Below are 27,702 nucleotides of genomic sequence, written 5' to 3'. Positions count from 1 at the left end.
CACACACACACACACACACACACACACACACACACACACACACACACACACACACACACACACACACACACACACACACACACACACACACACACACACACACACACACACACACACAACGTGCCAGCACAAGTACAGGCCTGTTGTTGGAGAGGGAAAGTAACGGGACCATTCAGATGTATGTCTCATCTCCACCTCCTCTCTCTCTCTCTCTCTCTCTCTCTCTCTCTCTCTCTCTCTCTCTCTCTCTCTCTCTTTCACTGTCTCACACTCTCTTTCTTTCTCTGATGTGCTGTGCCTTACTTGCCTTCAGTGTGAGGTGAAGGTGCCATGTGCTCAGTATGTATGCTGTTAAGATGAACAAAACCTTTTTCCTGCATGATAGAGAGATCATTCTTCCATTGATACTGCAAAGTAAAACAAAAATACCAGAAAATGAGAAGTGATTATGATCTTGTCTACCATTAGATTCCATTATAGTCAGTTTATTTTAGCTGTAATTCTGTTTTGTTTTATTTCATTTATTGTTTGCTGTGCAGGTAGAAGTGAACTTCAGAGCCTGTCAAAATATGTAGACAACTGTACCAGAGAACATTAAAGCTGCACTTTGTAACTTTCCTCTTCTACCCCGGACTTGAACCTGGTTTACTGCACACGTGTTGCATTTTTTACCATTGAGCTAATAGAGCCTGCCTGCTTGCTCAAGGGATAAATTGAATCTTGACCATCAGGTAAACATTTGTGTCAGATCCTGTGTCTATAGGTGAGACATGACCTTTGACACAATCTTAATGTCTCAATATAAGAGCAGGGAGACAAAATACAACCACCCCAATTGCGTAAGTTATATTGTATTAACATACTCTACCATACAGATTGGACAAAATTACATTTAATTCATAAAAAAAATACATGAAGTTACATGGTACCGCTTTAAGTGTTGGATGAGAGGTGTCTGTTTACCACAGGGATCCCATTTTGAATGATGCACCATACAATTACAAGCAAATATGAAACTTATGAGAGTGATTGAGATATTATTAAAGTAATATAGAAGAAAATTAAACTTGCACGCACGCACGCACGCACGCACGCACGCACGCACGCACGCACGCACGCACGCACGCACGCACGCACGCACGCACGCACACACACACACACACACACACACACACACACACACACACACACACACACACACACATTCAAAACAGTGATGGTGAGGCCAGGTAGTATTTTTTGAGAGAAACAGGTGAAAGGGGAGCTGTGTAATTTGTCAGCCCCAATGAGAAGTCTCCTGTTATAAAGGTGTCACCCCCGACTGTCACATAGTTGACCTTTGTGTAATAGGAGACCAACTGCATTTCCTTCATTTGTGTGTTCCGAGTGTGTGCATTTGTGCACTCACACGTGTGTGTGTGTGTGTGTGTGTGTGTGTGTGTGTGTGTGTGTGTGTGTGTGTGTGTGTGTGTGTGTGTGTGTGTGTGTGTGTGTGTGGTTGTGTGTGTGTTGACAAGTGCAGGGCCTCTTTGCGGTTGTGTTTTTAAAAAGTATTCATGCATGGGGTGATTCTTTACTCAGCGCTTAGTGATGTAAGAAGATCCCCTCCTCTGGCCACTGAAGTGGTGGTCTTTGACCTGCTCTATTTTTCTCTTTCCCTCCATCTCTTTTATTCCCCGGGCCTTAAAACACACTCTGGACTGTCACCTCTGGCGCCTAGATCTCTGCTCTGTCCTCGCCTCCAATAAGTCTGTCATCTCCTCTCCTTTAAGCTCCATTCAGCCACTCGGGTCATTCTCTCACCCAATGAAACACACCGTAACTTCCTGGAGACCAACAATACATCCTCGAGGAAGGATTTTTAATCTAGGATTTTTAATCTAATTAATATTTTTATGCTTTTTGGAGATTGTGCTGAAAAAAGGTGTGTTAAAGATTGAACTGGGGACCAATATGAAAAGAAATTGCTCTTCTGGGAAAGTGCGGAAATTAAAAAATAAGAAGACAGAAATAAAGTCCAAACACGAGTTGCGACTTGTGTATAAAATGTCTTTATCTAAAGAGTTGAGAAGAACACCCTCACGCTTTTATTACCAAGGAACTGATTGCAAATGTTTGGAAAATCTGGCAGGATTGCAGTAACGCGTTCCAGTTGTTTAGTGTAATTTGTGACAAATTATGTTTGCCAAGACATACAGTAGGAGATGTTAAAACACACCCTAATCTAGTTCTTGGAGTCTTCTTATCGGGTGTGGTTTGCATGCTTCATAGTTTCAAAACCACTGAAAACAAGACATATGGTGGGGTTGGATTTATTCTTGGTTTCAGAGTTCTAGCACAGGTTTTCATTCCCGCCTGCCCTCCCAGTAGCCAATTGTAATATAGGATACCTTCACTGGCTTCAGCCGTGGCTGGAGGCATTATGTTTTCGGGATGTCTGTTCATCCATATGACCATACGTCTGTATGTCTGTATGCCCCAAGTGAACATATCTCAGGGGGGAATTTCTTCAAATTTTCCACAAAAACATCCACTGCTTCAAGGATGAACTGATAAGAATTTGGTGGTCAGTAAAGTAAATTAAAGGTCAATGGGACCATGTATTTTTCATTAAAAAAAATAATACTGTTTATTATTAAATTCCTACAATGTCTTCACTACATATACTATATGAGTATGGACTATGGACAGACATGGATGTAAACAGCAACTGATTGCACAACAGTACATAGCACAACAAATGGTGTGCTATGTACTGTAGAGAGGTCAGTCTAAATAGTTGAACATTTTAAACTTCCACGCAGAGAAGGCTTATCATCAATAAGTTGCCAAAACAATTAAAGCACTCCTTGATTGTTTTCTCTCCTGGGGAGGGCGGGGGGGGGTGCAATGGGAAGACATTAGTGTTCCACACAACCTATGTGTCACGGTAAGAGCAGAGACACTGTTATTAACCTGACGTTGGGAGTTCTGACTGGCACACGACTTTAAGTGTGGATGATGAGGCAGCAGAAGAATGAGTATTCAGAAGAAGGCTGTGATTATTCAGATGCCTGAGCTGTCATAAATCCAGGGATTAGAATGGGAATTAAGGCCAAGTGATTTTATGATGCGCGTCTGATTATACCATTGGCAGAGACAGTCGGAGGCATTTAAGTGCTTTTACACATATCCTAAAGCATACTTTTTCATCACATGAACATCCGTCCATCTTCACCCGCTTATCTGGAGTTGGGTCACGAAGGCCACATCAGCTTGATCCCTGGCCACATCAGCCAGTTCTGACCGAGGGGATCCTTACCCAGATGAGCCCATATTCTTTCTTTCGAGGGTTCAAAGATCATGCCCGCCTGGCCTTTTTAGAAGTGTCGGTTTTGAAAAGGAAAAGAGATTAGTCAAGCCACTCTGAGTGAAAGAGGTCTCTATGAGGGGATTCCCCAAAAATAACAACTGTGTGTGTGTGTGTGTGTGTGTGTGTGTGTGTGTGTGTGTGTGTGTGTGTGTGTGTGTGTGTGTGTGTGTGTGTGTGTGTGTGTGTGCGTGCGTGCGTGCGTGCGTGCGTGCGTGCGTGCGTGCGTGCGTGCGTGCGTGCGTGCGTGCGTGCGTGCGTGCGTGCGTGCGTGCGTGCGTGCGTGCGTGCGTGCGTGCGTGCGTGCAAGAATTTTGAGATTTTTAGGGTGTGTGTGCGCGCACATGTTTGTGTGTGCGTGCGCGCGCGCGTGACTATGTCTCAGTGTAAAATCTTTAATCCAGTGTAAGGTCTGTGCTTGAACCTGCTTGAATCTTGACAAAGAGAAAGACTGTGTGGGCTAGACTGAGTCACCTTGTTTTTATGAAGGGGTTAACAGGCTCTTGGTTTCCTGTTGCTCAGTTTTTGGTGGCCTCGGGCAATGGTGAATGCCATGCCATAGGGGCATATTGACTACAATCAGTTACCGACTCAGAGGTGGGGACTTGGACTCGAGACTCGAGACTCGACTTGACTTGAAGTCCCGATTTTGATGACTTTAGACTTGCTTGACCAAATCAAAAATAGACTTGGACTTGCTTGGGACTTGAATGCCAAAGACTTGAGACTTGACTTGACTTGAACACTAAAGACTTGAGACTTGACTTGACTTGAGCCCTCGTGACTTGAAAATTCAAGTCTTTTCAAGTCACCTTCAAGTCACTTTCAAGTCACTTAAGCAAGCCAAAAATGTTTAAAAAGTGTGCATCAACTATAATGTTATTAGTCAGAAATCCCGGCCGTCAGTGACACCTAGTGTAGTGTTGCCAAAGCTGCTTATTTACCCTAACCTTTGGACAAAATTTGGTTTGTTTTTGGCTTGTTTTTGGAAGTCGGTTCGCTTGTTTCTCTCCCGATACTTGGCAACACTGGCCCACATGTTGCACGTTACCAAACAAACAACACACCGGCTTCACTCCTGCCGTCGCTGCTGGAACTGAAGCCAGGTGGAATAAAATGTCAACTCCAGCAGTTATAGCTTTCGGTTTTAAAGATAGACAAGACGAGAAAAGCAGTATGCAAGGCAAGACCTATACTTCACATTAACATTACTGCGTGCTAAGTGCAAACTATAACCAGTGGTGGAAAGTAACTAAGTACATTTATTCAAGTACTTTACTTAAGTACAATTTTGACTTGTTTTTTACTTTACTGAAGTATTTGCAATTTTCAGTACTTTTACTTCTACATTATTTAGCAGACGCTTTTATCCAAAGCGACTTACAGTAAGTGCATTCAACATAGGTAGGGAACGAAACTACTAATCACCAGAAGTCTTAAGTGCATTTTCTGCAAAAACAAGCAACCAAGAGTATACCTAGCGCTAAGGTAAAAGTGCAATATATCAGCTACCTACTACTCAACTACATATGAGAGGCAGATATTAGCCTACTTTTACTCCACTACAATTATTTGAAAATGTTAGGTACCAATTACTTTGTAGATTTTGGTTATTAATACAAAACATACATTGACCACTTCAGCGCTATATACATTTCCTCTTCTACCCCGGATTTGAACGCGGTTTCCAGTGCAAGTGCTGAAATTTCACCATCGTGATAATAGAGCCTGCCTGCTTGATCAGAGGATACACTGAATTTGTGTCAGATCCTGTGTCTAGGTGAGACATGGCCTTTGACATTATCTAATGTCTCAATAGAAGAGCAGGGAGACAAAATACAACCACCCTGATTGTATAAGTTATATTGTAGTAACATACTCTACCATACAGATTGTACAAAATTACATTATATTCATTAAAAAGGGCCCTTTTAAACCCTGTCCTCAAGGAGGATATTAAAAGTACAGTATCTGCGTTCTGTTGGCCTGGAAGAACCCATGTTTTAAAACAAATGCAAATTGTGAAAAATTCTCATGATTTATGTAAATCTTTACATATCTTGAATTAACATTTTGACTTGTTTGGGACTCGAAACAAAAGGTTAGGACTTGTTTGGGACTCGAAACAAAAGGTTAGGACTTGTTTGGGACTTGAAACAAAAGGTTAGGACTTGTGTGGGACTCGAACCAAAATGCTAAGGACTTGTGTGGGACTCGAAACAAAAAGCTGAGGACTTGGACTTGACTTGGGACTTGGCTGTGTTGACTTGGACTTGACTCGGGACTTGAGAGCAAAGACTTGAGACTCGACTTGGACTTGCAACATAGGGACTTGGTCCCACCTCTGCGACTCACTGTTACCGACTCACTCACTAAAATCAGAGTGAAACCATTTACTCAAATGGACCAGCAAGGTTCCATTCTCAGGGTAAAATTATCACTGAGGATTTTACTGTGTGCCTGCCTGCCTGGTACATCTCGTCTATTCTCTCACTCACTCTCTCTTTCCATTTCTCTTTGTTTGTATACCCATCTGTCTCTTCCCCATAACTTTTCTTTCGTTCTTTGTCCATTTCTCTCTTGTGTACCTGTTTTTCTCTTTATCTTTGTCTGTACCCCCCCCCCCCCCCTCTCTCTCTCTCTCTCTCTCTCTCTCTCTCTCTCTATTTTCCTCTCTCAGCCTCTCTGTCTGCCATGTAAGTAGGTGGTGTGCAAGGATTAGGGAGATTAACTGGGTAAAGACTAAAGGCTCCTGTGCAGAAATGCCTTTGTTTCTGTCTGCTAGCCTCTTCCTAACTACTGAATAAATGGCATTCCTCATTGAAAACGTTCCTGTGAGCCTGTCCGCCGTATGATTGACCGGCAGCATGGTTCACTTTGTGGCAGCACACTGTTGACATCTGTTAGAGAGGAAGCCCCATATTGCTTTTTACATTCAACAGAATTAAAAAACACACAGCGGAACAGAACAGATCTTGTAATCTTTGTATTTGGGATCTATACCAGTACCATCAAAACAAACGGGGTAATCCCCACACACTATATTAGTACAATATTATAGTACTGGTTTGTCAAAGTGGCAACACATTGCCATGCGACGTATTGTAAGCTTATAGATCGGCTGTTTTTGAAAGATTTTGACAAATCTTGACAAAACATCTGGGCGGAATCCAGACGGAGGCGCTCACTCAGCGATTTTCTTATTCTCACTTAGCTTCTCTGTCTGGCTATCATCCTGTTTGAGCTGGATTTCATATGATAGAAGAAGGTACACGAGACACAAGTCCACGGGCCGGGCAGGCACCATTGACGCGCATGGGAAATGGCAAAACTGGAATCGGAAGTTAGGTGAAATATATTGTAATCTATGAGAGCCGGCTGGACCAGCTTGTGAACAAACACTATTTCTGAACGATTGGGACCTTTTGTCAGTTAATCGGTTCAGGAAAATAAAAGAAGACATATCACAGGTTGTTTTCTAATCATTAGTGCACACTGTATAATTGTATTGAGGCACGTTCAGAAAAGTACTCTTTAGATACCTCAATATAATCATCGAAAAGCAACACAGCAGAAAACAATATGTGACATTTTATTTTCCTGGGCTTAGTATTTTACAAAGTTAGTTTTTTGTTAAAAAAAAGTGTTCATATTGTTCATAAGCTGGTCCACCTGGCCCTCATTGACTCCAATGTATTCCACCGAACTCTCGGCTGCAGTTTGCCTCCCAGTGTGAATGAATCTGATGGATGAATCTGCCGGCTGGAATTGCTGGATAGCGAAAATGACGTAGATGTCCGTACCTTCTTTTTATTTATCTTGAGGCAAGTCAGGAAGTGACTCGAATTATACATTGGAAGGCTCTCTCCCGCCCCGCCCACGGACCTTTACATTGGAAGCCACTGGTCCCACCCCGCCCACAGACCAATCAGAAGCCGCGGCGCGTAGGTCCCGGCCCTTTCAAATCGGATGATAGCCAGATGGAGAAGTGAAGTGAAAAAAACAAACACTGAACTAGCGCCTCCGTCTGGATTCTAGGCTGGGCCTGGCACAAAATCTTTTCAAATGGGGGTCTGCGGCCAAACACATATCAATGTAGGAGTCCTTGGCATGGACATGTTTTGAGAACCACTGTGATGTGTGTGTGTGTGTGTGTGTGTGTGTGTGTGTGTGTGTGTGTGTGTGTGTGCGTGTGCGTGTGCGTGCGTGCGTGTGCGTACAGAGCTGTTCTCGCAAACCACATGACTGATCAGTGCCATGCCCAAATATGGAGTCATACGTGATAGATATGCCATAGACGACTGACATCATGAATGATTGACGTCACAGCTGGCCACATGAACTTCCAGATCCACATTGTAGCCACAGCGTTCTAATGTGGATCCCAAGATCCAAGTGATTTGATTTGTTTTTTTTTACACCATCCATGTGTCCAGGAGTCCTCTATTTGTGGTAATTATGTACAGAATAGAATAGATAAACTACAGAAGTTCTTAATTTCAGTAGTACAACACCTCACCTCCATGGCATTGACTAACAATAGAACAAAAGAATAGAATAGTAGAGAATCCTCCTTTTACCCTTATTACCTTCATTCAAGCCCAGCTATAATAAATGCTGATCTCCCTCTCGTGTCGTCAGTGCATGGCTGTACGTTAGGGGTAAAGGTGCTGAGGACACCACCAATCTCATCTGTGACTGGGGCTCCGGAGACAGCCCAATGTGTCATCCTGACTGGAAATGAGATGTAACACCTCAGCTTTTTCCAATAATCAACACACTTTCCATACACTCAGGCGGGTGCGTGTGCGTGTGTATGTGCGTGTGCGTGTTGGGGCATGCAAAATCAGAGAATTGTGTGATTTTGTATGCTTGCATTCATGCCTGTATGTGTGGGAGAATGAATGAGAGAGAATGTGTGTGTCACAGGCTGTAGTTGTGTGCGTGTGCGTGTGCGTGAAGTGTATTTGTGTGTGCAGGGAGGGGCAGGCCAGAGCATGCTTGGCGTGGTGGCTTGTAAGAAGCTGCTCTTCCCAGCTATTAGCCCTCTCTCCGTCAGAATGCAAGTTCCAACTCGCCCCACATCCATGCCCCCCCCCCCCCCCCCCCCATTGCATCAAACGAAGAATCCCCACCACTGCATGCCCTGTCGACCTCCTTCCTGGCCTCCTGTTGAACATCAGTGGCAAGAAAGCCCACACTTGATAATGAGGAAATCAGTTCATACACGTGAACTGATCGTAGTGTGCGTAAGAAACGCACATAACTAAGCAGGTTTTTGCATGGCTCAAATATTGAATGTAACTTAAGTACATTGGTTTTATGTATAACGCGTTGATAGGAATTGGTTTCATTTCAATAATGTTCCTCAGGATTTAATTTGGTGCAACCGGTAGGTAGGTTGGTTGGTTGGTTGGTTGTTTATTAAGAAACCTATACAAATTAACAATATACTGTGACAAATACTATGACATGACAATACAAGACAAAATAAACGGCTATGAATGGAGTACAAAGTATTGTACTGTATTGCTACACATTCAACCTTGAAACCATTCTGTTGGGAGCAGGGCTTGAAATAAAGACCAGACTACTCTATATATTTGTAAATGATATCTACAACTATTTCACTAGACACTATCCAACCTGTGCTGACACAGTATTTTACATTTGAAAAGACAGCTCAGAAATTAAAATTGCCCTGTGCCATTCTGAATGAACCTGCCACTGTGGCCACAGAAAGAGTTAGTTTCATGCCATGGGTTGATGAATTCACAGTTCTGCTCCGTAATGTTGTCTACACCTCAAAAATGTATCAATTTCAGGTTTTAGCCAGGGCCTAGCAATGATTACATCTTACCCCATCTCCCAAAGACTCCCAAACAGCAATTACCAACACTTCAAAGAAAGTGTGGGAAATTCTCCGAAGCCGAATTGAATTTCCACATTGCGTGGAAATTCTCAACTTGTGGATGCTCGAATATGATCAACGGATGGGGGGGGGGGGGCACAGCTGTCCAACAAAGGGTGTGTGTGTGTGTGTGTGTGTGTGTGTGTGTGTGTGTGTGTGTGTGTGTGTGTGTGTGTGTGTGTGTGTGTGTGTGTGTGTGTGTGTGTGTGTGTGTGTGTGTGTGCGTGCGCGAGCTTGTACGTGTGCGTGCGTAAACATATTTGGACAGTTAAGCGAATTTGTGGCAGCAAAGCAGACAAGTCACTGCTTGTATGTATGGATGACGATTTGGCAATTATCACTGTCTCAGAGAGCCTGTCAGGGCCTGCCTACCACTGGTCCGCCATACTGAATGGATGGATGGATGATTGGATGGACGGATGGATGGATGGATGGATGGATGGATGGATGGAAGGAAGATTGGATGGATTGATGAGATCTTTGAGTCGGTGGAAGTTGGTGAGAGTTGGTCTAAAAAAGATGATCAATCAGCTTACAGTATAAAACCATGTTTCCCCTTTTGATATAAGCCTTGACCAGTTATCTATCTTTTATCTATCTAGATCTTTTCTCTTTTTTCATTCATCATCCATCCATCTCGTGGCATCATCTCCACACATTTGCCAGTCGCCACGGCACTGCTGTGCCTGGTCATTCTGCACCTACAGTACCATCTCTCTCTCTTTTTCCTTTTGTTTTCATCCTTATCCACATATTATTTGCTAAGGCTTGTCCGTCACACATCTCTCTCATCAATAACAACTTTTTGTGACATATTGGATAACATATGTTAATCCATTAGGACCAGGAAAGCATCTGTGTCATTTTTTTATTTCTCTGGCTATTAAAAAATAGCAGATATACAAGCTCATAGCGCGGCACAGAGTGCCGCACTATAAGCTTGTAGATCTGCTGAAAAATCTTGAAAGTTTTGCAAATCTTTGAATATAGTATATATTTTTTCAAGTGAACATTTTTAACTCAAATATTTCCTTATGGGGGAGGGGGGGTCCCTAGAACAAAATATTTTCAGATGGGGGTCCGCAGCCAAATACATATAATGTGGGGGTCCTTGACATGAAAAGGTTTGAGCACCACCACTGATATAGACACATACGTGTTTTTTTTAAACTGTTAGGATTTAGAAGACATTAGAATCCTAGAAGCAAAGATTTGAGTTACAAATGTTTCTTTAAAATATATATATATTCAAAGATTTGCCAAAAAACATCCATGATCTTTGAAAAAATAGCAGATCTACAAGCTCATAGCACGGCACCGAGTGCCACGCTATGAGCTTGTAGATCTGCTATTTTTGAATAGCCAAAGAAATCTAAAAATGACACAGATACTTTCCCTGTCTTAATGGGTTAATGTGGTACTTCAACAATTATGATAACATAGAATATAAACAGCTGTGTTTCTGGGTACAATATCTGGGACTGCGCACATTTGCGTGTGGGGGCGAGTTCAGACGTCTCCCATGGCATACAGCTGCACTCAGAAAGACACAAAAAAACACGGAGAGAGATTTATGACTTTCTTGAACTTCGAGGTGGGACTGTGTTCAAACACATTACCAATCACCAAACCATGCACTGTAACACCAACAAAATATCACAGATTTATGTTTGCATTTTGAAATATATCTTCTTTTTATTATGGATATTATTGTCTCCGCCAGGCCTAAAGGCATGGCCGAGAGTATGTTTTGCACCCTGTCCGTCCGTGTGTGCGTGTGTCCCTGTGTTTGTCTGTGGACGGCTAATCTCCGGCACCGTTGGCTTGGTCGCAGCGAAACTGTGCACACACACTCCCTGATTTTTCTTATTCCAGCCTGATTGGCTAAGATTGACAACTAAAGTTTGCAGAAGTGGCTCGTTTTGAACAAAATGCGGCAAATCATGAACGCAGCGTCCGATTATGGTGAAACTTTGCACACACATTTGCACTAGGAACAAATTCCACCCTTTTAACATTGCCCTATTATAGCACCACCAGGAGGTCGATTTTTGCAAAAAAGAAATTGTAGTACTCCTACAAATCCTGTCCAAACATCACACAAATCGGTACCATTATCTCTATAGTCAAGTGATCAAGACGGATCTGTTAGATTTTTCATATTCCATCCTGATTGGCGAATTCCGAACATTGCTGGCTCCGAGGAGCACTTTTTCTAGTTTGATACCAGGGCAGATGTCAAACTGCTGCCACAAAGCAGCACATGGGATAATACACCACACACCATCCAGACACAGTTATAGAAATTACCTATCAAGATAAATCGTTTGTCCATGACTTAATAGTTTTAACTTTTGCTGTCTGTGGTTTTGCATAGCAATAGGAGTGCAGGTAATCCAAGTATTAAACGGGGGTGAGGGCGCAATACTATATGAAATGCATCTTTCTTTATAAAGTTAGATTTTTATGATTAACCTATATCTGCCAGCCACTATGGCATGTTAAGTATGGAAAATTTAAAAAGGCATCATGCAAATGATAGTTGCCTACCTGACAAATAGACTGTTAAGATAGATAATATTCCCCAGACAAAGATTTGTAATTCCCAATATTGGTGGCATTGGTATTGATTCCCCCTACTCCATACCCGTCTTTTTAAATGATTGGATTATAGAAGCAAACAGAAGGGAACAAAGATGCTGGTGCGATTAGCATTCAACAACATGTTGTGTCCTTGTGACAAAGACCAACTATCATCTTTCTGCCACCCTATGTTCTCTGACCACCGGATGTATCAATACACAATGTGCCAAACGGATAAGACAGCTGTCATCTGTTACTCTAACCGTTAAAATTGCATTTCATGCTTGTTCTTGGTAGCCAGAGGAATTACCAAAGTGATTCTGTCAGGTGCTGTATGGTTGCAGCAAATAAGAGTCAATTGTAAGAGGTTGCATGTAGATATGTTCGGCTACGAAGCTCCAATATTTAGAACTTGGATGAATGTTTCTTAGAGCTGTATGTAAAACTGCAACGCCTGCTTTTTTCTCCATATAGAATATTTTAAGCATCACTTCCGTCCTGGGCAAAAGTTGTACTGATGTAATGTTTTTGTCTAACTGTCATAACGGCCTTGTTCCCATTCGCAGCTCATCTTGTTGTTACTCAACAAAAAATGCTGGGAAAATTCCCCAGGTCTGTGGGAAAGGACTCTGCCTGGCTGGCTGTTGCATTTTTTTTAAATTATTTATTCACAGTATGGATGATCCGTCGAGACTTGTCAGACAAAGCTAGGTGGGAATAGGTGATGTTGTGCACAAGTATTTTCGCTGCTCCTGAGGCAGTGCTCATGGCTAGAGGTGGGAGGTTAGGGCTGCAACTACAGTACTTATTTTTCTATTGATTACTTTTCTGATTCATCGAATAATCAAGAAGCACATATATATACAGTATATCATCAACAAATCGACGTGAACATTCTTTAATAATGTTTTTATAATCAACTAAATCAATTACTGTGATTAACCACTTAAGCCCTGTTTTATACTGTCGTACGATGGTGTCAAGCAAAAATGGCTTGACACCATGCGATGCGTTGTGAGCTTGTAGAACAGCTATTTTTGCTATTTTGGAAACTTTATGTCACCCATTAAGGAAAAAAACAGGGAAAAAAAACATTTCCTCACAAATAGATTACTTTATTGTCTACTCTGTAGAGAGACAGGAAACAGGGAGTGAGAGTCGGGGAGTGACATTAGCAGTAAGGGTCTGTCCGGCCCAGGAATCAAACCTGGGATTCGTTGTCAGGCATCAGAGCCTATGTGGTACACGCCATAACCACTCAGCTATTCAGCACCCCCAAGTTTGATTAACTGTTGCACCCCTAATGTGTGTGTTTCATCTGTCAAAACTAATATGTTGAAAATGTACAACAATATACCTGTATTGTTAACAAATCTTACTGCCAACTCTCCAGGTGTATTTGTTATAGTTGGACCAACCAGAGAAGTGTTTGTTCTGGAGCTTGGGGCACCAATGACTTTTGCCAGAAATTGTTTTTCTTTTAAACCTTTTTATGACTACAATCTTCCAGCTTGGTTACAGATGGAGGCTACTATTTACTATTTATCTATTAGTTTTTGGTAACAATATAGTTGGATGTAGCAGAGAGCTTGGTGTAACAGCAAGGAATGTAGGTACTGTAGATGTTGGCATTGGCCTTCCTTCTCCTAGCTATCCCCTATTATCTGTCTCTCTGTCTGGATCTGTCTTCCCAATTTTAGCACCCTAAATTGTCTAGAGGGCGGGTCCACAGCCTGATGGGAATTTCACAGTGCAATTGAAGAGTGTAAATTATAGACGGATGAAGGGATGATGTATAACCTCTCCAAGATATTGTGTTGTGTTACTTATGTTTGCGGTTTTCATGTGTCATAGATAGCAATGAATGATAAAAAATTTGCAGGCGAGTCTGACATTATATTATACCAGTAGCAACCATGACAACAATATCATCTATCTAATCAACATCTAATCAAAGAATCATCACCAGCTCATCGCTACGAATTAGCCATGTCTATCTGTATATTGTGTACTTGTTGCTACAGGGCGAATGGTTGCATTTGTGTTGGGGCTCACTGTAGCAAGTCCATACAGCACTACTGTCTCCTCAGTTTCACCTGGAATGTACCATTTTGATGTCTTCAGGTGGATTTTTGAGATTTCATGATAGTGTCAGGGCATGTTTAGACTTTTTCATTTCTTGTCCCGGCATCTTTTGGATGCATCTGAAATGGTATTCATGCACATGCGAACACACACACACACACACACACACACACACACACACACACACACACACACACACACACACACACACACACACACACACACACACACACACACACACACACACACACACACACACACACACACACACACACACACACACACACACACACACATACAGGCAAGACGAGTGCTGACCTCAGTGATGTCAGATGTGCTTGTCAGACAAATACAAAGAGGTCTTTTGAACATGTGTAACTCCCAGCTGTGAAATACCCAAACATTTTGACTGAGGTACGGTATCAACACAGACTGGCATTGTAGCATAGGGGCTACTATCTTGCAATGCTTGCCACTTTCTTATTAAATATTCCTGGCTGACTCTAGTACAGTGGTTCTCAAACTTTTTCCATTTTAGGGAACCCGAAATTGATAATATTGATTGTCAATATTTTGTATTAATCCAGATTTTATCAACATTTTTCAAAAATAGCCAATCTACAAGCTCACTAAGCAATGCAATGTGATGCGTTGTGAGCTTGTAGATCGGATATGTTAAAATAGCCAAAGTGTAAAACAGAGTTAAAGTGGTTAAACTGATTGACTGTATTAACACATTTTGCTGGGGACCTACTGGAACACCGTCAAGGGGGTCTCTGGATCCCACTTTGAGAACCACTACTGTATACGTATAGATCATTAAAATAATCTCTTCAACCAAGCCGGAATTCCATTGCCAGTTTAGCCCCACACCACACCACACCGGCCCTTTTGATCTCGCATGGCCCTGCACCCAAAATATCTGCGGTGCCCATTCGCAGTTCCCCCCTCCCCTCCCGTGGGGGATCGACTTAAAGCGACGCCCCCTTTCTTTAACGTCTCGACTGGTCCTCTCTGTAAATAATAGACTTTTGTCCCTCTACACTACACCAAATCTCTTCGCCAAAAATAGCCGCTCTACAAGCTCACAATGCAACGTGCTGTGAACTTGTAGATCTGCTATTTTCAATTTACAAGTGGTTTTAATGCTCATCAATGCCTTTCTACAGCTTCTGATACACAGAGACAGACTGACTGATAGACAGGAAGATATATTATGTTTTTGCACTCACATGTACACATTACATACAAAACCACCAGCATACACATTTTTTTCTGTTCTGGCCTTTTGAACTTCCATGTATCCCCCTCCAGCCCTTACAGCTCACATTACCAACATTACCACCGTAACCACAAGCCCAGTCTGATAGATAATATCCGCTCTTTCAGTCAAGCAGCAGGGTGGTCATTACTTTTACAACATAGAATCAAATGAACTGACATGGTTTACAGTCCCCGCATATTTCCCCATATATTCCAAATGACTCAATTTGTCCTCCAGTCATGATGACTGTGCTCTTTTTCAGAGCCCATCCTCTTATCTTTTTTCCTTTTTCTCCTCTTTCTTTTTGTTCTGTTTTGTTCCTCAATTATCTGTCTGTCTACTTTTTGGTCATCAAACATAGAGCCAGACTGATATATCAGCCGGACCGATAGGTCATTATTTGACTTTTTTTTTAACATCGGTATCGAGAACTATGCATGTGGTCAGTGGCGAAAGCGTCCGGGGAGGCCAGGGAGGCGGCTGCCTACGGGCCCGCGACCCTGGAGGGCCCGGGCCGTCAGATAATAAATCGGTAAAATCAGGCAAAAATAAGAATTAAACAACATAACCCTAACTTAACCCTACCCTAACCCTAAAACCGAAATAAAGTAGCAAAAAAGCCCCCCAAAAAGTGACCGAATCCGCCCAAAACCCGCAAAATTTTGCGCGCGCGCACGGGATGCGCATGCGCGCGTGCGTGCGTGACACCATATAGAAAAGGATGCATAAACACATCACATCACATATATACAAATGGGTTATACAAAGAGAAAGGAAATATACTGTACAGACAGAGAGAAAAATATAGCATTTCATGAGTTTAACACAAGTTTAACCAAATTCCACCTGGCATCCTTATTTTTGTGCATTTAATAGGGCTTAAGTGATTAAAGAAAAAATTAAGTTCTGTTTATGTGTTTATTTTTTATCTATCAAAACGTGTTTATTTGTATTTGTTTGTTTATATGTAAAATGTTCTCAAAGAAAAACTTCACACTTCAAACTTTAATCAAATCTAGGTTTTTCAAATTGATTAGAAAATGTTGACAAATGCCCCAGAAATGTGGCATTGGTCCTGCTCGAATCACATGTAGGTTCATTGCGGTGTTGTTGAACCGAACAAAGTATAAATGACGTGCATTTACAACAAAGTCAGTTTTATTCATCCATTTATTTTTATTTTGTAAGATTTATCTGTGGCATTGTTATGCTTTATTTCAGATTGATCAGACTCACTGTAGAAAGACGAGAAACTAAGGGCAGAGAGATAAAGAAAGACATGCAAGAAAAGACTCACGCTCACAAGGAACATAATGGTCTACTCTAAATGGCTGAGCCACCAGTCACCATCCAGGATTTAGTTTAAAGTTACTGTACTGTACAAGGTAAAATCCTCTGTGTAGAGGTTTTCAATCACACAGCGCTCCACATGTAAATTAAAATGCTCCTCCTCCTCCTTCTCCATCCACAGTATTCACCCCTACTGAAGAAGCTCTACTGTCAAATTGCAAAGACCTGCCCCATCCAGATCAAGCTGTCCTCTAACCCGCCGCATGGCAGCATCATCAGGGCCATGCCCATCTACAAGAAGGCAGAACACGTCACAGAGGTGGTCAAACGTTGCCCCAATCACGAGCTGGGGCGTGACTTCAACGACGGTAAGATAAGGGCTTTTTGTCACTGTACACTGTAAAAGCCCCAGTGCTAAGTTGAATTTCATAGTTTGTTATTCTGTAATGGCAGAATAAAAGTTCCCCTATAATGAATTCATATTAATATTAATTGTTGTTGCTTTATAAATGAGATGTGGGTTTCATTACAAACTGAATTTTGTACTTGTGATTTTGTAAGAGTATAATATTCAATCACAAACACTAGTTATAAATGAATAGTGACCAACTGGATTGTGTATTTGTGATTTGATCAAAAGCATAATATCTAACCACAAACAGAGTCACAAACAGAATTTTGTCATATAGGGATTTGGTCAAGAGCATAGCATTAATCCCGGACACTAGTTATGAATGAATAGTGACAAACTGTAATGTTTACTTGTGATTTGATCAAGGGCATAACATCTTTTTAATTTTTAATTTAAGAAATACACATTACAAGACACCATATAGAAAAGGATGCATAAACACATCACATCACATATATACAAATGGGTTATACAAAGAGAAAGGAAATATACTACAGACAGAGAGAAAAATATAGCATTTCATTTGTTTCATCACCTCTAGACTCATCCACCAAAAGATCCGTTTTGATTCTTAACTTCAACTCTGAAAGAAAGACAGTCTGTTTTATAAAACCTTTGGTGGTCATCTTTGTATCTCATCCACATTTTAAAGATGGACAGTTTTGCTATCGTTAATATCAAATCTACACTATATCTGTCACTAGGCCTATAGGTTGTGTTAAGACCCAACATTATATTTGACAGTTCTACTGTAAATGTGACATTAAACTGAGACATAAGAGCAGAAACATGGCTCCAAAAGTTACTCAGACATTAACATGTAACAAATATACTGTATGTTGTATCCTCTTTTACCAAACAAACTGCACATAGAGGAGTAGGACATTTGGATGAATTCCATGTAATATTTTTTAATTGAATTCTGCCAATTTTCTATCTGGAGAGAGTTTTATTGTTTGTAGCCGCCGTATCTTGCTCCTCATGATGTTTGCTCGGTCAGCTAACACAGCTTCCCAATATGCCTGCATATATGATGTAGTTATTTTTTCTTTTAAAAACAGCGTGTATATTGCAAGTACAAGTATACCCTGTCAGAGCCATGTGTGCATCAGTAATGTCATCTTTGGACTTTATACTGTTTAGAAGTTAGAGCCGTTTTTTTTGGAATTGCCTTTCTAATAATAAATAACTCGCTTATCCAGTTTCTTTTATCCTGAAGCTTTATTATTAAAGATCCATCGTCACCAGATAGATTTTTAATATGAATTATACCCAATGTTTTTAGAATAAGGAATTTCCTCTAGCATCTGTCATAAAAGTGGATCCCCAGATGATATGGTTTCCAACTTCATCAGCTGTACATGGCTCCTTCACTAACCCAGATTACATGTTAAATGCTAGAGCATAATCTAATCACTAACACCAGCTATAAATGAAGCACCTTCTGGTCGTCTTGTGGTACTAACCCTTGACCCTCTACCCACAGGTCAAGCAGCCCCCGCCAGTCACCTGATTCGGGTGGAGGGCAACAACCTGTCCCAGTATGTGGATGACCCGGTCACAGGGCGTCAGAGTGTCCTGGTGCCCTATGAGGCCCCACAGGTGAGGGATTTTTGTGTCTGTGCTTTTTAAGCAGTTTTGATCGTTTCATTACTGTACTGTATTTGGGGATTGTGTTGGGGAGTAAGTAGCTTCGTTCCCAGCCTTTACTCATCTGCGAGGAGAAAAGCCTGGTCACAACCTAATGCAGAGAGTGTCTGTAGGGCCGGGACTTCCGTTGTACATATTTCCCCCGGAAACGATCTTTTTCAACCAATCATAACACTCGTTTCATTCACAGAGAATGTAAACAGATTTGTAAAGCGGTACTTCCGCCAAATTCCGGTACTTCCTTTTAGACACTCAACCGCCAAGGCAACCGCCTAGGTCTTGCCCAGCGTGGGGAGTAAGTAAGTAGCCTTAGGAACCCCGAGCCATGTGGCACATAGGGCACATAGGGCACATAAAGGTGGCTTGATGTACAAGTACATCCCCCAGCCATGTACAAGTACACCCCCTGGACATATGCTAGTATGTCGCAGGAACTTACACCCAATCCAAGTCTTGATGCTGAGTGCCAAGCAGGGAGGCATTGGGTCCCATTTTTATTGTGTTGGGAAAGAACACATGTAACTCTTTTTCAATATGCTTTTTCTTTGTTTAAAGTACTAGAAAAAGCGTTCCCTGACTGGATCAGTCTGCGCAACAGGTTCATACTAACGTCTGCCCATACTATGGGATCTAAACTCCTGCAGGCACTTTGCGTTGCGCACTGCAGGGAAATGTGTGTCGTAGCTCAATAGTATTAACATGTTTATATGAATGATGAATGGCCCAACTACACAGTTTACCAAGAGGACTCACCTTCCCCCATCTGACGACCTTGTCAGCGGCGGTCTGATACAATTGTAAAAATATTATATTACATTATTAGATTAATTATTATAAGAAATTCACTATGTACCGTATGTCTGAAAAAGAGTGTTCAAAGCACTTGAATAACTTATTGAATTCAGCAGTTTTTTATTAGAAGCCTAGCACAATTGTCATTTATATACAAAAGTGTTGTTTTGTTTGTGTAGCTTTATGCAGTTATTGATTGCAGAGAGGCTGTGGGATCAGATTACGTTCACTGAACTAATAGTCGGCACATGTGCAGTAGGCGGGCAGGCGCCCTAGTGACCAAAATATGGGCCAAATATTTAATATTAGTGTATACTGTAAAGTTTCTGAGAAAACTGAAAGTACCAAAAGTCGACGGTAGGCCAGAACCATGACTTCTTTTTGTGACTAGTTTGGAGGCAATTGGACAATTGATCTGATGGTAGCAGACACACAAACAAAATGCATGTGCCCCTTTCCTAATTATAATAGTTAGATAAGATAAGATAGTAAGATTATGTTTCTTTAGATTGTATTTTGGTTTGTTTTTATATATTAGTTTTGTCCTGTCATTTATTTTAAAACATATTTTCCAAAACAATTTCCATGTTTCTATAGCCTATGTTTCTATGTACACACACACACACACACACACACACACACACACACACACACACACACACACACACACACACACACACACACACACACACACACACACACACACACACACACACACACACAACACACACACACACACACACACACACACACACACACACACACACACACACACACACACACACACACACACACACACACACACACACACACACACACACCATGACAGACATGGTGCTTACATGAATTGAACAGACCACAGACACAGTATATATTATTGATTGCTGATCCCAGTGCTGTTTTTCATGTTACACTACTATGCATCATGCTTCAAGTTCAGTCTGATAAAAGTGTCATTATCATAGAGTGACTTCATAGGCAATAGATATTGCTAGTGGTCCTGGGCATGTCCAGGCAAATACAAGTGTGAGAACTAATCACGTCAGAAACTGCACCCCAAAGATATTAATAAGACAAATGGGAGAAACACATTTGAGCTCTCACATCACATTCACTGTGGGAGTGTACAGCAACATTGCCCTCTGGTGGTAGAATAGTTGGATGTTTCTGATGGAGCTCAGTTCATGGGAACTGCAATGGGGGGGAAGGAATAATACAATCAACAGATATCAAAGTAACATTTGTGACAGTTATTGTTATTTTATTGACGGTTATTGAAAACCACCTGTTCATAAAGTCAGGTTAAGTTCAACTAGCTCTTCACACTGGTGGCCTTGCATCTGAGTGTCTGAGCAGACTTTCAAACTCCTCTGTTCATGGCTCATATTATACATGTTAATATGAGCTGTGTGAGCCACGAGAATCCTCTTATTCCATTTGATGCTAAATCCAAAAGTATTTCTGCTGTTTGTATCTTGCAGGTCGGGACCGAATTCACAACCACCCTATATAACTTCATGTGCAACAGCAGCTGCGTGGGTGGCATGAACAGGAGACCCATCCTCATCATCATCACCTTGGAGACCAGAGAGTAAGTGCACACTGACAAATGTGTTTGTCAGTGTGTTTATTTAACTCTGAGAGTACAAATGTAACTTTTATGCACTCTCTCAGTTATAAATTGATTAATTAAGACTTAATACATTTTGCTGTGTATGCTGTCTAAATGTTATCCTGCCGCTTCTGAGTATTAAGATGTTTTTGTTGTGTTGGACATATACAGCTATGTATCCATATTACATGCTGACAAACTGTAGACAAAGCAATAGAACGGTTCACAAGGACTTTACTTTTTTTTGTATTGAGTTACCAAATGTGGCCTTCTCTTTTATGAAAAGTGGTTCTCAGCTCTTTGAATCTACAGTACATTTCATTCCCATTCAGCCCCCAGCCCGAATATCAAATGAAAAACACTGAAAGCTAAACCTTAGCTGATACCATAGTCGGTTTGTTTGTCCAATTTGTTGATGGCTGTTTTGTAATGGCAGTTTTTCTTGCAGTGGTCAGGTATTGGGCAGAAGGTCGTTTGAAGGTCGAATATGTGCATGTCCGGGCCGTGATCGCAAAGCGGACGAAGACCACTTCAGGGAACAACAGGCCCTGAATGAGAGTGTGACCAAAAACGGAAATGCCAACAAGCGGAGTGAGTCGCTTAATTGTGAGGATTTCTAAAACTTTTCTTATAATGTGTAATTTTTTACAAAAAGTGCAAAATAACTTTGAATAAAGAAGAACCCACCCAGCTGTCATTTTGCACATACACTATCACCAAACATCATACTGAACCAAATATTCAAAAGTATAGGAGAAAAGTGGAAAAACATTATTAAAAAACGGGGAAATTGTTGAAAATGTTTTTCTTTTCATCTGCAGACTTCAAACAGTCCCCGTCAAATATTCCCAGCCCAAACATTAATATGAAGAAGAGACGTCATGGCGAAGAAGAGATCTATTATATTCCTGTAAGCCTTTGATATATTTTGGATAATTCTTTTTCAGAACACTGAATTCATGCACAATATATTGCAATATATTTCACTACATCCATCAAGTATAGCTTTTCAGATATTTTCTTATGCCTTTGAAATACTGCAGTATTATAGATAATGGGTTAATGTTTACTGTACATATGACACGTTATTCCTTCCTATGAAACTTCATGTATTTATGGTGCATTGTGTACAGTAGTATATAACCCATGCTATACTACCGCCATATTTTTACCTGATCTGTGGAATATTATTATGATGCATGCCTTATCTCGTCATTACAGCATACATACATACTGTATACTCTTTACATTTTAAATACCATTCACTCTGATCACACTTGATCTGGTCTGATTCTATATTCCTTATATTGCTATTTAAAATGATGTAGTTATATATATTTTTTTATATATAACTCTATATATTTTATATTATTTCTCTCAATCTGCTGTATAATATTTTTCTACATTTCTGAGAGCAATGAACCGAGTCAAATTCCTTGTGTGGGAACATAAGTGTTGGCTAATTATGATCTAGATTATGATCTACATTTTAGTCATTTAGCTAGCATGATTTTCCAAAAGAAACTTGGAGCAGGTGAGAGAATATACAGTTGTGAGTGTCACACAGATCAACTTATTGCGTAGTGTTCCATTATTTCCCAAACATAATACCTCCACGAGATTGGCAATTGGAAGTTTGGAACCCAGACCACAATGTATCAGTGGTCCATCACCTTATAACCATTCGGCCACCTTGTCCGATCTTTTCAAATAGTGTGAGTGTGTGAATGATGTTTGATAAAAGCAACATAAACACTAAGCCCTACATACAAAAACATGTATGAACTCTGCTGTGTGTGTGTGTGTGTGTGTGTGTGTGTGTGTGTGTGTGTGTGTGTGTGTGTGTGTGTGTGTGTGTGTGTGTGTGCGTGTGCGTGTGCGTTTGTGCGTGTGCGTGCATGTGCATGTGCATGTGCAGGTGCGTGGCAGGGAGAATTTTGAACTACTAATGAAGATTAAAGACAGCCTGGAGCTAGTGGAGCTTGTGCCCCAGCCACTGATCGACTCCTACAGACAACAGGCCCAGCAACAGCTGCTACAGAGACCGTGAGTCAGATCAACACACACACACACACACACACACACACACACACACACACACACACACACACTCAGCATCAGCTGCTGCAATGTCCAAGGAGCCGACAAAAGTACATTTTACTCTCATGTACCTGCACAAGACGTACCAATAAAGAACCTTGAATCTTGAACTTTGAACCGTCAACATGTCTGCAACCCCATTCTCTCTTCTCTGTAGGAGCCACATAGCATCGCCCTCCTCCTACTCTCCAATGTCCAACATGAACAAGCTCCATGTCCATGGAGGCTACAGCAAGCTGCCCTCAGTCAACCAGCTGGTGGGGCAGCAGCCTCAGCAGAACACCGTCAACCACAACAACATGGGCCACATGGGTGAGCATTTGTACACGTGTGTGTGTGTGTGTGTGTGTGTGTGTGTGTGTGTGTGTGTGTGTGTGTGTGTGTGTGTGTGTGTGTGTGTGTGTGTGTGTGTGTGTGTGTGTGTGTGTGTGTGTGTGTAATCTAAAAAATATAATGTATTTATAGGGTATTTTAACTATCTCCCAAATTGATAAGGCCTTAACAACACTTGCACTTGGGGGTGGGGGTGGGGGGCTTGGTTTGCTGATTATCTTATTGATCTGCTCTGTTCTCTGTCAGGTCCCAACATGCTCAATAGCCACCACATGCAAGTCAACGGTGACATGAACGGAGGCCACAGCAGTCAACCCATAGTGTCCACATCCCACTGCAGCCCACCCCCTCCATATAACCCAGACCCAGGCCTCGTCAGGTACCTCAGTCTCCAATGACACTTCCTCTTTCTCCCACTGTTAAAGGCCAAAGATATACAGAATGCAGTTGCCGGGTTAAAAAAGGAACGGCTGTCATGTTGGCACTAGAAAAGTAAAAGGGAAAGAAAAAAAAAGAAGAAAAAAAAGGCTGCATTTAAGTCATGCCTGGCCATTATGGGTCAAATAGGTTTTTGGAAAAGTGCCCTCTTTGGGTCCAATTGAATTTGTTCAAGTGCCCATTGAGGCAATATTTGAATGAATGGACTTATGTTCTACATTCAGGGTTTGGTTTGCATATGGAACCCTGGATGGATGCCAGTGATACTTTTCTACAAACTGTGTGACATAATTATAATCACTTCTATCCACATAGTCATTTTGTACACAGCCTTGGAACCATTTGCCATGCACTTGAGGAGAGTTTTGTTTAAACAAATATTCCATTGTTTATGTCTTCTAAGTTCTATTTAATTTAAAACTTTTGGCATACTTTTTTTTAAAGATAGTGTCAACACTAGTTGCTGTTTTTTGTTTATTTGTTCATGCTATTTCAATGGTTTTGATAGGCTTTGTTCAGCTCATTTGTTTTCTGACTGTTCTGTTCATGTACAGTTTAGCTTACCTTTTGTTTATGTATATTGTTAAAGCTTTTACACGTTCATGTATTTATAATAAAGAATTGTTTTTCATCAAATCAAGTATGGCTTTACGAATCATTTAATACAACTGCATGCACTGATATGAATGAATGATTAAAATGGTTTAATTTCACTATACTTGTGGCCTATCCCTGATAATTGTCCTTTTAAATTAAGCTAACGACACATTCAGTATTGCATGGTAGAACCAATCTTATTGTGATTTGGGGAAATAGATTAGGACAGATACAGCATCAGTGAATAAAGTTTGTTTCCATTTGGTCATTCCTCAATATATATATTGAGGAATATATCCTCACATTCACATTCTGATGAAGCACACACTGCAATTTAAACCACAGCTGCCTTCATTCTCCAAATTTTACCTATTTAATGTTGCCCTGATGATGGTCTAAGCAGCGTTGCTTTTTCGCCTTCCTTACAGTTTTCTAACCAGTCTGGGCTGTCAGAACTGCATCGAGTACTTCACATCCCAAGGTCTCCAGACTCTCTACCATCTCCAGACTCTTTCCATGGAGGTAAAGAATCATGATGTACTTGAAAATATGAATATGACATCTATTTTAAAGTCTTGTATAATACAAAGTATAAATAGAATTCGTAAATCCAAAGTTTATTGGACACAAGGAGGCTTCAATATTTACGTATATTTACATTTTCATTTTTAGTCATGAAAATGTGCAAATGTACAAACAGCAGCTGTTTGGGCTGACTAACGTTTCTTTTGCAAAAGATCTGATCTATCTATTATCTTGTACCAGGTCCTATGTCATTAATTTACATCCAAAATCGACTACCATCTCTCATGTTCTCCTTTCCTTTATCTATTTATTCCTCTCCTCACACTCCATCCATCTCTACCGCCTCCACTCAGGATCTAGGTGCTCTGAAGATCCCAGAGCAGTTCCGCCTGACCATCTGGCGAGGCCTACAGGACATGAAGCAGGGTGCCCCCCTTCCTCCATCCTCTGCCCATCACCACGATTACCATGGCCAGCAGCTAGTGCGCTCCAGCAGCAACATGGCCGCCAGCGCCATGGCAGCCATCGGCGCCACCGGCGGGGAACTCCAGCGGCAGCGTGTTATGGAGGCTGTGCACTTCCGAGTGCGCCACACCATCACTATACCCAACCGGCCAGGTGTAGTGGGGACCTCCGGAATGGCAGCTGCAGCCGACGAGTGGGCTGACTTTGGTTTTGACATGCCTGACTGCAAAGTGTCCCGCAGCAAGCACTCCATCAAGGAAGAGTTCATGGACAGTGATGTCCACTGAGAAAGAAAGGAAGGGAGTTAAATGCAGGAGGTGAATAGAGATGGAAATGAGTCTTGGCACTTTATATTGCCAATATATTGTAACGGTTACCATGACTTTAGACAACAATGACTTAAATAATACAATGTTTTTTCAAATGTGTTTCTATGTGTTGATGTTTCAGTCATTGATTTGTGTGCGGGAGCCAAGGTCATGGAAGGTCCTTCTATTGATATATTTTATGTGTCAATGTAGCCTACTTCCCATGTAGCCAGTTTCTCGTGCTTCAACATGTTCTATCCAAGGGATGGAACATGAGGTGAGACAATAGAACACAATCTCATAAGCAGTGTTCTCTTTTTTTTTTGTACAGCATAGAATATTGACATTTTGGAAATGTCACTGCAAACCTATCTGCACAGTGTGGATTCTGGACTATGCCTTTTAAACAATAGCACTCTGACAAGTGCATTGTTAAACTGGACAACAATGACCATTCTGGAGAATGGGATGTTTTCAGGTTGCACTGTGATAATCCAAACGTGTCCTACAGTTTAACTTTACTCAGCCATAAACCTCGCATTTACATTTGTGATGAGCACAGAGATTGTAGCAATAGACATATCACTATTTGGCAATCATTAGTTGCTATTTTCTGTTTTGAAAACATACTGAACAGAGGTGACGGCTGCATATTTAGTTCTCAGTTGACTTATTATTTATTGTTGATCTTCAGTTGTACAAATGTATATATTGTGTAAATGTTTTGTATTCGATATGTGGCTTAAAAGGGATATTTAGATTCCTAATATAACTCTAATTTGAACCAGATTTATAGACTTGAAATCAAAATTCAAGCTCACAAAGACCAGATGACATAGTCAGGTGTTAAAATGGCTAAAGTTAATTACTTTAAACTCACTAGTTCAGCATACTCATCATTTCAATGTAAAACATTCTTGTTAAGTGTATTAACAGTGTGTGTGTTCATGACAACTAAACAAAATCCATATCCTCACAAATAATTAGCTTATGCAATCCATCTATGATGGATTTGTTTGACAGTCTTAGGAAATAATCAGTTGTTGTAATCAATCACATCAGCATGAGACAATTTTGTAAAATGAAACAAGAAAAAACTGAACCAGTATTATACTGTAGCTTACAGTAGGGATTTCATCAGAAATAACACTTGGCGAGATGTTGCATTACATTTTCTCCCTCTTGTGTATTTTGCAATGCCTTGCAGGGCAAGGTCTTAATACAAGGAGAACTTGCTGTACCAATGTTTATCTTCATGGCACTTGTTTGTGAATGTTGATTACCATGGTCAGTCATAACATTCCAGTTTTTGTTGTTTTTTGGGCTTTCTGTTTAAAATGAATGGTGGTGCAACTGTAATAGTGGTGTAAAAAATAGATTAGGAAGTCCTTTAGTTTGTGTTCCTTATTTGGACCTACAGTCAATTTCTTTAGTGCATCTCCAGCAGCAGAGCACAAGAGCTTCATTATCAGAACAAGACCAGTTGGCCACTGGCCACCATAAGTCAAGTTGTTCAGCTGTTGCACGCCCACAAACAACACATGCCAACTGGTCACAAAATGAGCACTTTAATTATTGCTTAAGGAACATTTTTGTCATTTGTGGTTATAATCAGTATTATGCCTTATTGCTTTATAAATGCTAGATTTTTTTCTGCAACTGAGAGAACTTTTTTCCTCCCTTTACATTGCCTATGAGATATACTCATGTAGCTAGCTACTGCTATATTATCAATGTTCACAGTTCATTAGTTGTTTAACAGTGTTTTATATATATATTAAAAATGTGCCGGTCAAAGTCCCGCAATTTTGATTTCTTTATTATAAAAATGGGGGGGGGGGGGGGGGGGGGGGGACACAAATACTACCATAATTCACACCCATGTGCGCATTCTTGCGTGCGTCTTTATCTGAGCTCAACTTCTTTGCCTGCTTAGCAGTGTTGCCAGGTCAGTCTGCTTATTATAAGCTACTTAGGGCTGTAAAGTT

The 27,702-nt window shown here is 41.0% G+C and overlaps 1 protein-coding gene across 3 annotated transcripts in view; it reads left to right on the top strand.

Annotated features, from left to right (window-relative positions):
* tp73 (tumor protein p73) overlaps positions 1-27,501 on the top strand; it is a gene marked incomplete at its 3' end in the record, with an annotated part of 29,970 nt that extends 2,469 nt beyond the window's left edge. The window contains exons 3-12 of one of the 3 annotated variants that reach the window (XM_084070458.1): positions 16,664-16,850; positions 18,381-18,496; positions 20,818-20,927; positions 21,397-21,539; positions 21,770-21,858; positions 22,867-22,994; positions 23,206-23,360; positions 23,628-23,760; positions 24,845-24,938; positions 25,295-27,501. In XM_084070458.1, coding sequence (XP_083926584.1) covers positions 16,664-16,850; positions 18,381-18,496; positions 20,818-20,927; positions 21,397-21,539; positions 21,770-21,858; positions 22,867-22,994; positions 23,206-23,360; positions 23,628-23,760; positions 24,845-24,938; positions 25,295-25,693 — 1,554 coding nt within the window. Of the gene's footprint in view, positions 1-16,663; positions 16,851-18,380; positions 18,497-20,817; positions 20,928-21,396; positions 21,555-21,769; positions 21,859-22,866; positions 22,999-23,205; positions 23,361-23,627; positions 23,761-24,844; positions 24,939-25,294 lie in introns of those variants that run through there. The other 2 variants (XM_084070457.1, XM_084070459.1) reach the window with 2 other exon arrangements.
* Between the last annotated feature and the right edge of the window lie 201 nt (positions 27,502-27,702).

This window comes from Gymnoscopelus microlampas (genome assembly GCF_963454915.1).
Source record: "Gymnoscopelus microlampas genome assembly, chromosome: 10".
Classification (NCBI taxonomy): Eukaryota; Metazoa; Chordata; class Actinopteri; order Myctophiformes; family Myctophidae; genus Gymnoscopelus; species Gymnoscopelus microlampas.
Note: the sequence above shows the minus strand (reverse complement) of the source record. Positions and strands in the feature narration are given on the sequence as shown.